Raw genomic sequence first — 16,121 nt, 5'->3', positions numbered from 1 at the left:
TTTTGTGTTCTGAGCTATTGTCTCTTTTTTTGTAAAAATTTCGTGTGCTTGCGGGCTGTGTTCGGCGAAGAACCTGTGTTGCGTTGGTGTGTCCTAACAATTTTCATCAGTTGATCTTCTGTTCCTTCTATATATTCCGCTAGGTTTGTGGTTTCTGCCACGTAAGCCGCCTCTATCTGTATCAGGCCTCGTCCTCCCTCTTTTCTAGGAACATACAGACGGTCTGTATCTGCTCTTGGGTGATGCTGTCCAGAGGTAGTTAACATTTTCTTGTTTTCCTGTCCAATTTTTGTATTTCCTCTTTGTGCCAGTTAATAATTCCAAAACTGTATCTCAGTACTGGTACTGCCAATGATCCAATTGCTTGCATTTTGTTTTTTGGCATTCAGCTCTGTGTTCAAAATCAATCTTAATCTTCTTACATACTCCTTCTTCAATCTTTCTCTCTCTTTCTTGTGTTCTATCTGGTGGTTATCTTCTATTCCCAGGTACTTGTATGCTCCATTTGTTTCTAGTTCTTTAATTTCATTCGCCCCTGTTTTTTCTATATGCTCTTTTCTTTGAACCTTACTTTTTTTATCGAAATTCTGGCACATTTTTCTAATCCAAACTCCATTTTTATATCACTACATTATTATTATTATCATTATCATTATCATCATCATCATCATCATCATCTCTTGTCACAGGTTTATTTCCTGGTATTCCTTTTCTTGAACCAATGATGCACCTCACCACTCAGGCTTCAAGCTTCACACTGTAGCACTTTCCGTAGTATGTGTGATGTTCCCAGGATAGCTGTTNTTATTATTATTATATGCTATTTTATGATGTAATAAGTTTGCCTATCTGCAACCTGCAAAATTGATGTTAACCTACTGTTGCAAATAATGGACTCATACAATTTTGTATATGTATTTTGAAGATTATTTTGATATGTATTTTAAGGACCATTTCCACATCCTGGTTACATACTGTACGGATCTATGGAAAATAAATAAAATGAATGAATGAATGAATGAACCTCCATGGACGCTACCCCTTGGTACCTGCCCATTCCTAGTGGATAGTGCATTCACGTCCTTGTACTTACGAGTATTCACCACTCAAATACTTGATATTATTCGTATTGTAAGCTTGTACTATTATATTATTCAATACATTTATCCAATTAACCTCATGATTGACTCCTAGAGACTTGAATTTCAATTCTTAAAGTGTTCCAACAATCCATAACCACAGACTATCCGCTCAGTCTGCATGAGTATCCCATCATCCTTTAGGATACAACAATGGGAAGCAAAATAAGTGCAGCACGTCATGTAGATAAATTTTTAAAGATTACAATGTTTTAACATTGCCTTCTCTGTATATATTGGAGGTGACATGCTTTATCAAAAAATACAAGGCTTTTATGGCAATAAATTCAGATAATTCTAATTATAACACACGAAGAAAATTAAATTTTTGTGTACAGCACTGTAATACAGCTCTTTTTAAGAGGAGTGTGATAAGTATGGAAATTTGTTTGTATAATAGGGTCCCCAATCAAATAAAATAAAGAGAAAATTTTAACTCATTTAAAAAGGAATTAAAATCTTTTTTGCTGAAACATTCCTTTTATTCTGTAGATGAATTTATGTCTTTTGATTCATCAAGTGTGTAAATGTAATATGTAGCTGATTAATTTGTTGTATTTGTGTAAAGACAATGAAATTAATGGTAACTAGATCTGGATTGTATTATTCAGAGGACAAACCCCCTATATTAGGGTGGTACAGTGTATACTGTAAAGATATGCACGAGAATTAGATGTAAAACTGACAATTTCCCTATCCAAATGGTTGTAATACCTGTATGTATGGATTGTTGAATGATAATAAAAAAATTAAAACCAAACACTGAATACATACCTTTATTTTGTTGTGTATAATGTATTGAAGGTACACACCAAGGAAACTGGCAACTGCAACGCAACCGAGATTTCCGGGAATTATCAGCCTGAGTTGAACACATGTTACTGAAGGGAGCAGCACAAATTGCGGAAACGGCAATGCAACTCGCGGGAAGACTAAGTATGGAGTGATCCATGACACGGAGTACAAACTGTGGTATTTTCCCGTCATCCTATTATGCCTTTCTTCGGGTCCTAATTTTTTCTTAGCATTTCGAGCGTAACCACTGTAAGTGTTAGATGTACCACAAACAGACAACATTTCTGCATCTATTGTTCCACACAGCTTTTACTTTGATAAGCCATGCTTCTCCAAACGTCACACCCGTCACACCTATGTTCATTCAAATTTATTTTCTCAGTGTACCCGATAGCAGCGCCAATGGGAATGAACGGCGAGGATGGTGACGAGTCAATTGAGGTTTGATGTTGTGAGAGGGAGGTTTGATGATGCCTCCCTCTGAATTAGGTTGTACGAGCCCACTTTTGAGAGCTGAGCATTTTGATGTAAACAACTCAATAGAAAGAATCAAGTGTGTGTTAGTCGGAGATGGAGCGGTGGGAAAGACGTCATTAGTAGTCAGCTACAGCACAAACGGATTTCCGAACGAATATATTCCAACAGCATTTGACAATTACAACGGTGAGTACATTTGTTTCTGATCATTTAAAGTTCGCCTGTCATGGCAGTTGAGTCGAGTACTGTGACGTATGCATATCTTGCTGTACTGTTTTGATATAAATGGTCAATTGATGATTTAATTTTGACATGGGACGATCGTGTATGTGAAGAAATGACAGTCGTGAAAGACAATATATATGTTAAGTTTTTGTGATGATCATCATGTGTTTTCCTGCTGTTAGTGACTTGACATTTCGATATCTTTTATTGAAATTTGCACTTACGAATATGACTATTTGTTGCCATTCTGATCATTATTGATTTTGCTCAAAGCTGTAACACACCCTGTCATCTATTATGAATGTGGCTGCAGAATGAATGGGTTGCATCCAGCGAGTTGCAGTATAATTAGTGAGCGACATATAGTTTGCGGAATCAATTTAAAATAAACACTGTGTTATGTGTGGGACACGCGGTATCATAGTTGGTTGAGACACAATTTTTTTTTTTTTTGCCATTTTCCTAATCCTTCCAGCTGAACTATGGCTCTGGGGTCGACTTAGCATCTAACAGAAATGAGTACCAGGAATCTTCCTGGGAGGTAAAAGGCGGCCGGCGGTTAAGGTTGACAACCTTACCGCCATCTGTGAGCGGATTGTCTAGAGAAAATGTGGGAGCCTCGACATCTCACAGCTCTATGGGCCTTCACGGCCTGTTACAGGGTCAGCTTTACGTTTTACTGTGTAATGTGTAAATATCAGCCATTCCATATTTTCCTTTGTACAGTGAATTTACTTGCACCAGCATTAACTCATTTTTGTATCAAATATGCACTCGTGATTAGTAAGAAATATGTGATTTAAGTGTGGATACAAAATGAAGTGCCCAATTATTAAAATATTTGTGTCAGGATGTCCTGTACCATAATAAAATGAAGCAGTGGTCATGTAGACTGTTTTTAAAGTTACACCATTTTAATAGTTTTTACCATAGTTGGTTATGGTGTATGTCTTCTGCAGTAAATGGTATAGAGTTTTACCACCTGTTCTGGATATTGCTAATATTTTGAGTGGAGTTGATAACAGTCTCTTTGTAAATAAACCTTGATTACTCTTACTTCAATATGATTGAACTCACCTTGACAGTCATAATTTATGGGGTAGACTAACCTGGCATTTGTAGAAAACATTCAGTGTCTTCTTGTAAGGTCCTGGCTAGAGATGAATTAATGCTTCACCTGATTTGCATATAAAATGTTCTGAATTCTGATGGCTGGGTTTACAATTACTTATGTGTATAGTCAGTTGGTTTGATGGAGGGTGGTCCTTACTGAAGAGTCAGTCCAGTCTTCTGTCTGTTAAATATCACCCAACATTTTGGAGGCACATGTCACCTCCATCTTCAGGGTCAAATAATAAGCCACACAAGAAAGCAACATGAAGCAGGTAGCAAGCAAAAGACAAGACTGGTCATAAACATGACTGTCAGGACCTTAAATCCTACATTGTCTTCGCTGTTTTACTACTGCTTACAGACGAAATCTTTGTCAGATTTCAGCTGAAAAGTGGATTATTACTGGGTCTCATAAATTGCTAGCTAATGAACTAAATGAGCATTTATACTTGTGTAATCATTAATATAACTCCTGTAGACTTGACATTTAAATGTGGATCTGTATTGTTGCAGCTTTATCGTGGGCCATGTAAGTTGTATAAACATAAGTTGCAGTGAACTAATGGAGATATAAATACATATTTTTTTTACATACATATATATATACACTCAGTTGGGCCTGTTAGAAAGATCCAGTCTCTGAAACGTGGCTTTTTGTCTTATATATACCAGACGATGGATAGAGTCCAAGATAAGCCTAATAGTTCTGTACAATGAAATATTATTTGTCGCTTAATACAAACATGGGAATAATGTAAAACGTTGAGGATAAATCTTACAATATATCCAGAATATGTACTTCAGTAATAAATGTTTAAGGAAAAAAAAACACATGTCCTAATTGCTTCTCATATTTAACATGAAATGGAGGTCACCATCTGACATGTAGTGCAATTAATAGAGCATGTTCATGTTTTTGGTGTTACTCAATTTAAACCTTCACAAAGTTAGTAGCTGTGCTGAGGGTTTTCATTGTTTGTGCCCTCCCATGTGTAGAATACTGCCTTGAAATTATTCACACCTGGTTCTAAGTCCTTTCTAATTTGTCAGACATTATCTGATCTAAATGTAATACTACACAGCCATATAATTTTGTACAGCATCTGTAATTACATGTCAGAAATAAAGAAAATGTAGCATTACAACACTTCTCTCTGTTCCCCTTCCAGATAATGTGACTGAACTTACTATGAAAAATGTCTCTTTGTCAGCTCTACTATATGGACTCTGAACACTGGGCTATTTGGGAAGTGTGTAGTCAGTATATACTTGTACATATATATAAGCCATTTAGATTTTCTTCTACTCACAGAGAAAGAAATGAGATAAACATATCTGGTATGTTTTGATCTGTACATTGAAGACTTAGTTCACTATCGTGGCATATTTTAGAATTTTTACATATTTTTACTTTGAAGTCTCTTCCTGAAACTGTCAGGAAGATATTTTCTCTTTTAATTTCTGCATATTTCTATTTCATCTGAAAGTAATGTTGTCAGAGTGTCCTAGCAATATGTGAAATATTCACTTGTCTGACTTCTTTGCTTTGCTGAAAACAAAATTCTGACATTTACTATCTTATTAAACTGTAACACAAAGCTGTAATACTTGCAGGATTGTATGTGGATCACATACATCTGGTAGAAATGTGGTGAGGAGTAAGAGGGCCTTTGTGAGATATTTCAGAAGACTCCATGAAGGTTAATAGAAAATAAATACTAGACTTAATTTACATACAGCATTAATTTAGTGTAATGATGTGGAGAAATAAAGGAAGGTAAATGTGCTAGAAAATTTCTTCCTACTGTTGTGGACTCATAACTGTGGCCTTAGTTGCATTAGTGATTTTTGAATTGAATTGAATTTATTTACATTCTATAAATCCTAAGCAGGTTAGTACCTTTGGATACAGAACAAGTCAAAATGTTACATACATAAGTACAGGCAATTTTAGCTTAAAAATTAATATAACTTAATTTTACATCATTCTCTATTTACATTGAAGTATTCATCTAAAGAGTAGAAGGAATGAGCATGTAGATAATTCTTTAACTCTGATTTAAACTTTTTAGTATCATTGCCCAAGTTTTTAATACTTTGTGGCAGATTGTTGAACACTTTTATGCCAGTAAAGTAGACTCCTTTTTGATATACTGATAAAGTTGATGAGGGTAGGTGGAAGTCATATTTTTGTCTAGTATTCATGTTATAGACATCAGAATTTAATTTGAATTTATCTTTGTTGTAAACAACAAATAGGAGAAGCGATAATATGTATTGCGATTGAAGAGGTAGAATTTTTAATTTCTTAAATAATTCTCTACATGAATCTCTACTTCTACATCCTGTAATGATTCTAATTATATTCTTTTGTATTTTAAAAATTATTACACTATGTGAAGAGTTCCCCCAAAATATTAATCCATAGTTCATAATAGAATGAAAGTAGGCATGGTAAACCATCTTCAATGTTTCCTGTGACATAAAAGGCTTAATTGATCTCATCGCATAGCAAGCTGCATTTAATTTAGGTATAATTTGTTCAATATGTATTTTCCAAGACAGTGTACTGTCTACATGTATTCCAAGGAATTTTGTATCAAGTACTTTACAGATTAATTTGTTGGCATAACTGATGTCCAGATCAATTTGGTGGTTGTTTTTAGTTGTGAATGATATATAATGGGTTTTATCAAAATTTAATGAGAGTAAATTGGCTTCGAAAGTAAATTGGCTTCGATGTAAAGCAAGTGGACAGAGTTATGGCACTTGGCATGCCTATCATCTTCCCTGCAAGATATTTCAGACTCCTGAAACCTAAAGAGTAATTTCTATTTTATCAAAACAGGTCTGTTGACTTAAGTGATTTTCCTGGTGCAGCCACTTGAATGTTGTTCTGTACAAATTATTGACAAGTCAGAAAGATTTTTTGTGGGACATATTTTATATATAGAGCTGGGACTCAGTCAGTATAGTGACTGGGTGGCTGAGGTTCAGTTCTTGGCAGGGCCAAGATTTTACTCTTCTCCATAATGTCCAGACTGGCTCTGGGGCCTACCCAGCCTCCTTTGCAATGGGTACTGATGGCTGTTTCCCTAGGAGTAAAGCAGCCAGCGCATGCATTTTAAGCACTTACCTCCATCTAGTGCCGAGGTCAAGAATGGGGGAGCTATGTCTCCACTCCTCCATGTCTTCATGGCATTAGTGATTAATTAAGCACATGGACAACTTTACCTTTACCTTTTACCAAATTATTGTAACATGTAGACCCATTGCTGGGCAACGGGTTGCTAAACATATTCCTGTGACAATGAATACTTCTATTGCTAGGCAACAATGCAGTAAAAATGCCTTCGCAACAATAGAGGAAGCTGTGTTTTCTATGTGGTCCGTGCCACACATTCTGATATGTGACGTGTTTTCTGTGTGGTCCGTACCAAGTCTATACAGCGAGAGATTAGAGAATTATCATTGGAGAATTGGGTCGAGTTGTGGAGGGTCAGCATTCCAAGGTGATTGAACAAGAATTGGCAAGAATCTTTCACAGTGATTTGAAGTGATATCTTCTGTGATAAATCTGGTGCCAGGAAACAGATAGTGTGTCCTTGTGATTTGTGAAATGGGTAGATTAGTGGTAGCACTATGATTGATTGTGAATAAGAGAGATTGTAAAAGAAGGTGTCAATGAACCCAGTCTTCCATTTCAGCACCCGTTATTATTCAAGAAGGAACTCCAGACATATGACATTATATATATAACATATACAATTATTAACATTTCTCTTAACCATTGTCACACCCATATCTAAGATGAAATTAAACACAAGCTCATTATATGTTTGGGAATATAGATGAAAGTGTGGAATGTTGTGATGATCAACATTAGACTCAGGTGATATTCTGATTTTGTTTTGTGAATTTCTGAACTTGAATTAGATCAAATAGTAAGTAAGTAAGTAGTGTAGTGAAGTTTTATCAGAATATTCTTTGATCAGTACATTGATTCTGACTATCAGAAATATGTTAGATACAGCGAACCCTCACTAATCCAGAGTAATTGGGGGAGGAGGACAAGTGGATTAAGCAATAATGCAGATCAGTGAAGCCAAAAGGAACCCCCCCCCCAAAAAAAGAAAAAAACTTACTACACAAATAAATGGAAAATTTTATGATACACAGTAGTCCTGATGACAATAAATACAAAATATCACTGTAGAGCCTTTATTTAAAAAAAAAAACTATAAAAGGTCAGTACATACAGGGTGTCCCAGGAGGAATGGACCAAACTTCGGGAGGGTGTTCCTTATGTTAAAGTATGCCGATATAACCCAAAACACCTATGTCCAAAGTTGAACGGTTATGGAGATAATGGCCAGAGAAGTGTCAAACTTTGACCGGCGTTGCACACTTGTTGATTACAAAATACATATTAAAACTGGCAGGAATATGTGGATTCTGTAATGTTAATAATGTACGTAACATCAAACTAACTTGTGAGTGACATGAAGCCATAAAATTGAAGTACAAAATACTCGCTCGCCATGTCATAATTGTCCTTAGGGTTTCCAAGCACTATACATGACACATGAATGGCAAGCGCTGACGTAACGTGGCTGACTGCGCATTCTGATAAAGCCAACTACATACGTACGACTAGGGTGAATCACAGCACTCAAGGACAAACATAGATAAGGCCTCTCAGCTGAGAGGTACAGTGCGTGGACCTGCCAGAAGACCACACTTTTCTTGGGCCATTGTCTCCGTAACCATTCAACTTTGGACATAGGTGTTTTGGGTTATATCGGCATACTTTAACATAAGGAACACCCGAAGTTTGGTCCATTCCTCCTGGGACACTCTGTATATTCATTGATAGAAGACTCAGAATTTGTACTTGTTTTTTAATGTAATAATGCAGGTTTGAAGAAACTGTCATGTTTTGTCTGAACAGATAAGTGTCTCATCTGGTTTCCTAAATGCTATTTGTCTTTTAAAGTATGTATTTAACTGTGAACAGCATTTTTCATATTTCTATCTGGTTAAACTGTGACCAGATTAGTGGGTGTTTACTGTATGCAAATTGAACATCAGAAGTGTTAAATTTGCACATTTTCAATAGCTCTGACACAGTTTGGAAACAAGCTATTGCAGGCTAGCTAAATGTAGACAGTTACATCCACACTGCACACATGATAGGCAGCAGGCATACCAATAATGACAATATGTGTGACAGGAGAAACAGCATTGACTTCATTTAAAAACATTGTAAATATGGAAACATTGATTGTACTATTGCTGTAGATACAGCAGTTCCCCCAAATTTCAACACACCTGATGATGTCTGAGTAGGCTGAAACATATGGTGAAGTGACAAATTTTAAAACGATTTAATTTGAAATTTTGAGATATTGTTGCATGGTGGACAATAAACAATGAAAATAAATTCTAATATCAACAGCAACAGGATGCTGAGATACAACATTAGACAGTTACAAAACATGATATTTAGGTGACACAAATTTTGGGTCCAAAAATAAAAATGATTTTGATTGGTGGTTTACCTGATGCCGAACTTGTGAACAGATGATTATAGGATTAAGTCCTACTTTAGAATACATTTTTTATTGAACAAAATTGTAACTGTATTAGTACAGAATATTAGTATTATTTTAGGGGAATGGAAAGAGCTTAACATTTAAACATAAATTAAGTTATATTAGTTAGATAATGACCTTATCAGGTTTCATACCATCAGCCAGGTCTGTAGCTATATAGTATTGTATACATAATTTGTGGGTGGCTTCAGTAGTTCAGTACTTATTACTGTCAAACTGAAATTAATAGGGTGTTTCAAATGGTTGCCATGTTGATTTTTCGCACTTGTGAACACGACTACCGAAATAAAAGTTTAATATTTTTTTAAGATCAATTCCATCCATAATTTTAGTATTCTGCAGTAGTGTTGTTCCCACTGCACAAATTTGTATGCCTGTTTTTTTCATTATTACTAATTGTAAAAAAACTATGTGGCTTTAGTCTGCAAGCGAACTATACAGACCAAGCGACCATCACTTGTCGGCGAAGTTGTTTCCAACAGTAAATTAAACAGCATGAGATTAGGATGGTCTCTAATGGCATAGTGTTGATTGTCAATGTCATGAAACTTGCTTAGTTGAATTACAGGAGAGGACACAGATGCCATGACCAGAGGAAGTGTTCTATTTGAAATCCAGCAAATGATGGATAGAAATGTAGGATCTGAGTTTCTCACAATGTTCTTTATGAACAGGTCTGTCTCTTGGGATATAACATCTTGTAGTCTGATGAAAGTCAGCCAGTGTTTTAGGGAAATATGTCACCTCCATTTTCAGGGCCAAAGAATAAGCCAAGCAAGAAGCTTGTCAGGGAAGTTGTTGCACTTATCTGTTCATAATTGTTGCATTTTGTGAGTTGTTAGTGATAAGCTAATATTTCTAATAAAGCAGCCCAGGTCTGAGAGATAGTGACATGATGCAATCAGAGAGGTGATAGCAGCTGTCAGTGACTCATTTCTGTTCTGTAGATATTAGTCAAGAGACAGAGACGTGGTAGCTAGATGTTACGTCCAAATGGATGTTACATATCATTTAGTTACTGTGATTTAATGTACTCTTAATGTGTATGGAGTCACAGTCCCAGTATTCCCTCTTCCTATATCTGTACCACCTCTACTATGCTCAGCTTCCTTTTACATCCTGAAAATGGAGGCAGCGCATTCTTCCAAAACTCTTTGAATAGCCACCAGCCCCCATGGAGTCACATCTCAGAAGACAGTAATTTTCAGGGCAAGAAAAATATGCACTTAGTTCAAGAATGCTACCAAGTTTCAAAACATTTTAAGAAATTAAAGGACAGTGGTAAGAACAAATTAACAAATACAATTTGATTACAAAACATGCATCTGTTAAAATCAGGGGGGAAAAGGCTGCAGTGCCAAATCATTAAAAAAAACAGTGGGATGTACACCATCATACTCCCATGAATAAAATGACATCTCATCTTGGGTTGATGCAGGATCAAAAACCGTAACACTAGAAGTAATCGTATTCAAGTTGGCCTGCTCCTCTGGGAGGATATTCATCACACAGACTGTCCATCTCAGAAAGTGTTTCTGAATATGTTGTCACATGTTAGTGACTAGACGTGGGGTTTGGACTGGTAATTGGATTTATTGAACGGCTTATAACTCATAACTAAAAATAACTAACAGTCTCATTAATTTGCACTCCATAGATCACTATGACTACGGGGCACATAAACTGCTCTGTTTGTTCACTAGTCATTGCTAGGTAGTGGCCTTCAACAGTGCATCTAAAGACAGAGACTTGCTGCTGACCCTTGTCAGCAGAGTCAAACTTGCTTTTTGGTCTTGTTGGAAACCATGACCATGTTTTTGTTCCTTGCAAGACTTTTATATGTTTTAAATGGGGCTTCCTCTTTGATAAGAGGAGGGGTCTGACTACTACTGGTTACTCCCATTCTGCGGGCGGCAACTCTGGAGGGCACTCACTCACTGACTCCTCCCCCACACACACACAACATAACAAGACTCAATCGGCCGGGTAAATTGTTGCTGGTCCACGCCATCACAATCATTCTTGGTTCTGAGTCCTGTGAGACTCATGTCTGTATTTTACTGTCTCACTCCCAGAGTCTGAGACAGTAGAATGTGGCCAGCAGCAAGACTCGCCAGGCCAGCCCAGTAAATTGCTACTGGCACTCTCCAGCACAGTTGTTCCTGGTTTCAGCCCTCATCATGACCCATGGCCTTATTTATGTTTGTTCCAAGACTGTTTATGATTTCAGAAATGGGGCCATATTTGTTGCATTTGTTGAAATTTAGCATTAATGTACATGCACTCACGCAGTGTCCAGGTAAGGACATTTATACTTTATAGATGCCAAACACACTTTGTCACTTTATTGTAATGCATAATACTTAGGCAAGATATACACTGGACATCTGTCAGTACAGGCTTCTGCAGGAGATTATGCCTTATTTTACCTCTCTGAAACGGCAGTTAGTCACTTGAATGGTCATAGGCCTGACCACCGGGTTGGGTGGGATAAATTGCTGCTGGCCCTTGCCAGCACAGTAATCTTGGTTCCAAGTCCTGCAGACTTATGACTGTGTTTTTCTGTGTCACCACTGGGAACCTGACCACCAGTCTAGTAAATTGCTGCTGGTCTTCGCCAGCACAGTTGTTCTTGGTTTTGAGTCTTCTCACTATCCATGATCTAATTTTTGTCCATCAAACAACTTTTGAACGCATGTACCGATCAACATGAAATTTCATATGTACACAGGGTGGACAAAATAATGGGAACACTAAGAAATTGAGGAATAATATTTGTGTTGGCTACATTGATAGAACTTCGGTTGGCAACACTGAATGATCTTCCATTTGTTAACATTCTGCAGTGCTTGTGTCAGTGCATTAGTGATTGTGTTGAGTGATAGTCCATGTGAAAGAATCGGAAAATTGGAGACTTGTTCGATTTTGAAAGAGGCCATATCAATGCATATTTAGCTGGAGCACAAGACTGCCACATTATTAGATGTAACAAGAGCGACTGTTTGAAGGTTATGTTGGCATGCACGATTCATGGGAAGACATCAGCGAAGAGGAACAGTGGGCGAAAATCGACATTGACAGAAAGAGATCATCGTGCAGTGAGAACGATTGTTTCGAAGAATCACAGAAGTAGTACAGCACAGGTGACAGGACAACAGAACTCTATATTCATCTTGAAAATCCTGTTTCCACAAAAACTGTCCAGTGTGAGATTCACAAATCCAACATCCATGGTAGGGCTGCTAAACCTCTTGATTAGTGGAAGTAATTCTCAGATGTGCAAACGATGGTGTCACAACCATAAAACCTGGACATCAGACAACTGGAAAGGCCCGTGTGATATGGTCAGATGAATCATCCTTCATGCTGTTCCCTACATCGGGAAGAGCTTACATTGAAGAACATCCAAAGAAGCCTAGAACCCGGAATGCCTGGTTTCAACACTGAACCACGGGGGAGGTTCTGTAATGATTTGGGCAGCAATATCGTGGTACAGTATTCTGTTAGTCCCATTATTACCCTTCATAGCTAAATTACTGCAAGGGAATATGTCGACAGGTTGGGTAATCAGGTGCATCCCATGACCCAGATGTTATTTCTGAACAATGATGCAGTTTTCCAATATGACATTGCCCCTGTTCACACAGCTGGAACTGTTCTTCTAGAAGAATAGTGTAAAATTCCACTAGAGACTCTTCAACACATGTACAAGTCCACTCCAAGAATAATTGCAGCTATACTGAAGGCAGAAGATGGTCCAACACCATATTAATAAAGAAATGTGTATGGTATCTCTGATGGTTCCATTATTTCGTGCAACACCTGTATATCATGTTACCTGAAGCCATCTCAACAACATACTTCATAAATCCCTCCCATCAACAATTCTGTCAGATGTCTGGGCAGTAAGGCACACTGCCTTCTGTGGGGCACTAAGTGTAGGGTATGAGATTACTAGAACTGTTGTATTTATAACAATTTTACAAATACAATATTAATACAAAAACTTACATGTTATCATCCCCATTCTTTGTCTGGATCCATATGGTCCCTTCTCCCCCCCCCCACAGTCCTTCACGCGCTGACTTCTCACTTCTGACTCCTCCCTGTCTCCTAGTTACTTCAGCTTTAAATACACACAGACATCCTGCCTGCTCCTTATGCGTATGATCCCATCGTTCATTTTCAACTGGTATAACTAATACAACATTCTCCCTGAAGTTAATTCAAAAGAAGCCCATCGGGGTAATTTAGTGTATCAAATACAGGCTCCTTTGTTGGAGGTCTGATTAATCGTAATATTTTGTAACATCGTGATTTAGTGGCCTCCGTAGTCTAGAGGTAACATTCCCGCCTAATGACTCATAGTACGCGGGTTCAAATACCCGGTGGAGGTCGTCGAATTTTTAAGGGTGGAAAAATTCAGGGAACAAGTCCTCCGGGAGGGACTTTAAGCTGTGGGTCCCGTGTCATAGCTTTACGGCACGTAAAAGAACCTCATATCTCCAAAGGAGGTCACTGAGCCAAATTAACAGACGTTTCCCACCCAACAGCAGTCTCTAATACCTCTGGTAGATGGGGGAAGCATTATAGATACCTCTCAGCTAGTAGAGCCGGTCTCACTGGCTGGGCGGGACTGATGGTAAGCACCAGTACCGGTAGGATATAGAGACTGGTAGAAATCATAGAGGGAAGCACAATGGACCAATACAGGTCTCAGTGCATGGGGAAACCCACCCTCTCCCATAACTAACTGACTAACATCATGATTTAGATTTGCCATTCCTCCAATGAAAGGCTCCTCTGTAGACATCAGGGCTAATAGGGTTCTGGAATCTGTCACTTCTGTTACTTTTGTTTATGTGATGTGTGCTGCCATCACAGTTCCAGATGGCTAGACTTCCTCCTGCTATTGTTCATGTGATTTGGGCAGCAACTTTGAATAATGTCACTGTCTTGCTGCTCGTCCTTTAAGGATTTCATCAGTGTGTCCAGAGGGTGAGAATGCCAGCTCAGAATTCCATACAAGCAATACATTCTATATACTCTTTCTAAAATTAAAAGAGACTTCTTGGGACACATCAGTACCAACACTGCAGCCTACTGAGTTCTTGTTTATAGTATTGTTTTATTGTCTTCATTATGCACACATACTGAAGTATTTTCCATCTTGTCATATCAGGTACTTAGATTGTAGTGAAAGGAAGTAGGTGATTAATTTTCCCCAGAACTTCATGTTAGATATTCAAATCAGTTGGTGGCTTGTAACAATCAAATTACTGGATAGTTTCATTCAATTTTTCTACTTTAAGGAAAATGGTGGTCAGTATTTTGAACCTAATTTTAAAGCACTGCGTGGAATGTAGCTGTACTGTATGAAGAACACTGTTGAGCATGTGGAACAGTGGATTTCAAAACACAGTCTGTTGCTCTAACTGTTAAGGTGAATATATGTTTAGAGGTTTTAATGGCGGTGATTGTTTAGATTGTAGTTTTTGGGTTGTGACACTGCATAGTTATGTTGGTAGATAGTGGCTGTTCCAAAGATTATACTTCCTCCACATTCAAGGCTTAAGTTTGTAGTCCATGATTTATTTCAACCGTCTTCCAGTGCCTACACTCATCTATCTCACTCCTCTCTCTCGCACTACATGTTTCGGCATAAAAGTGCCATCTTCAGGTGCTTATTCGATTTACGTTAAACTAGTTCACTGCATGCCTTGCCGTCTTCATATTGAAATAACTAAAATATATATTTATCATATATATTGATAAATATTAAATGTTAAAAATATTAAAATTGTTCAGGATTTTTCATCCCTATGTCATATCTCACTACGCGAGGCACACCTATCCTCTTCTGTCGGAGCACTCTTTCTACTTTCGTGTGTGTATCTGTAACGTGAATTTGTTATTCATTAATACCGCGTTCCGTATTTTATTTATTACTTGTGGTATTATAATTTTTAATACTCACTGTGCTTTGTGTTGTGTCTTGCTCCTGTGACTGCGTGTGTTATACTGCTGGGCCTGCTGGGTATGTGTGTGTGTGCTGTCTTCGTTTTGATTGAGTTATGATGTTGTGGGCATAGATGTGGGGGTAGGTGGTGGGGTGTTGTTATGTTGTTCTGTGTAGATAGTGTTTAATTCGTGGTATATTGGGTTATATATTTCTTTATTTATATTATTCATGTGTGTGTTTTTCTTTGTCATTCTATATATATGGTAGTTCTCCAGTGTGTTCAAGTATTGCCCCTACCTACCTGTTGCTATGATATCCATAGTGTTTTCTATAGTACCATATACATGTCCTGTGTTTAATATGTGTTCTGAGTATCCTGTATTGTTGTTATTGTGTCTTATGTCATGTATGTGTTCTTTATATATGGTATTAAATTTCCTCCCCATTTGTCCTGTATATTCCTTGGGGCAATCTAGGCATCTCATACTATATATGCCGCTATTGTTATATTTATTTATTTCTAGTCTTGATTTTAGTATACGAGTATGTTGTAAATTGTTCTTAGTTCTAAATGCTATTTTTAATTTTGTGTCTCGAAATAATTTTGTGATATTTCTTGTTTCTTTTCCTATATATGTGAATGTTGCCCATTTCGTTTTTGTTCTTTGTTCTTCTGAATCCTCTGTAATGTTCTGCTTTTTTGCAATGTTTTGTTTTCTGTTATTTGTAGTTAGTTTTGTAATTATATCTGTGTTGTACTTGTTATTTATGAGTATGTTGTTTATAGTTTCTATC

General features: G+C 37.3%; 1 protein-coding gene across 1 annotated transcript in view; it reads left to right on the top strand.

Moving 5' to 3' along the window:
- The first annotated feature begins 2,344 nt into the window (after positions 1–2,344).
- LOC111867093 (cell division control protein 42 homolog) overlaps positions 2,345–16,121 on the top strand; it is a 22,214-nt gene continuing 8,437 nt past the window's right edge. The window contains exon 1 of the mRNA XM_023856594.2: positions 2,345–2,597. Coding sequence (XP_023712362.1) covers positions 2,402–2,597 — 196 coding nt within the window. The 5' untranslated portion in view covers positions 2,345–2,401. The remainder of the gene's footprint in view (positions 2,598–16,121) is intronic.

Source organism: Cryptotermes secundus, unplaced genomic scaffold, assembly GCF_002891405.2.
Source record: "Cryptotermes secundus unplaced genomic scaffold, Csec_1.0 scaffold205, whole genome shotgun sequence".
Classification (NCBI taxonomy): Eukaryota; Metazoa; Arthropoda; class Insecta; order Blattodea; family Kalotermitidae; genus Cryptotermes; species Cryptotermes secundus.
This window is presented reverse-complemented; position numbering and strand designations above follow the sequence as displayed.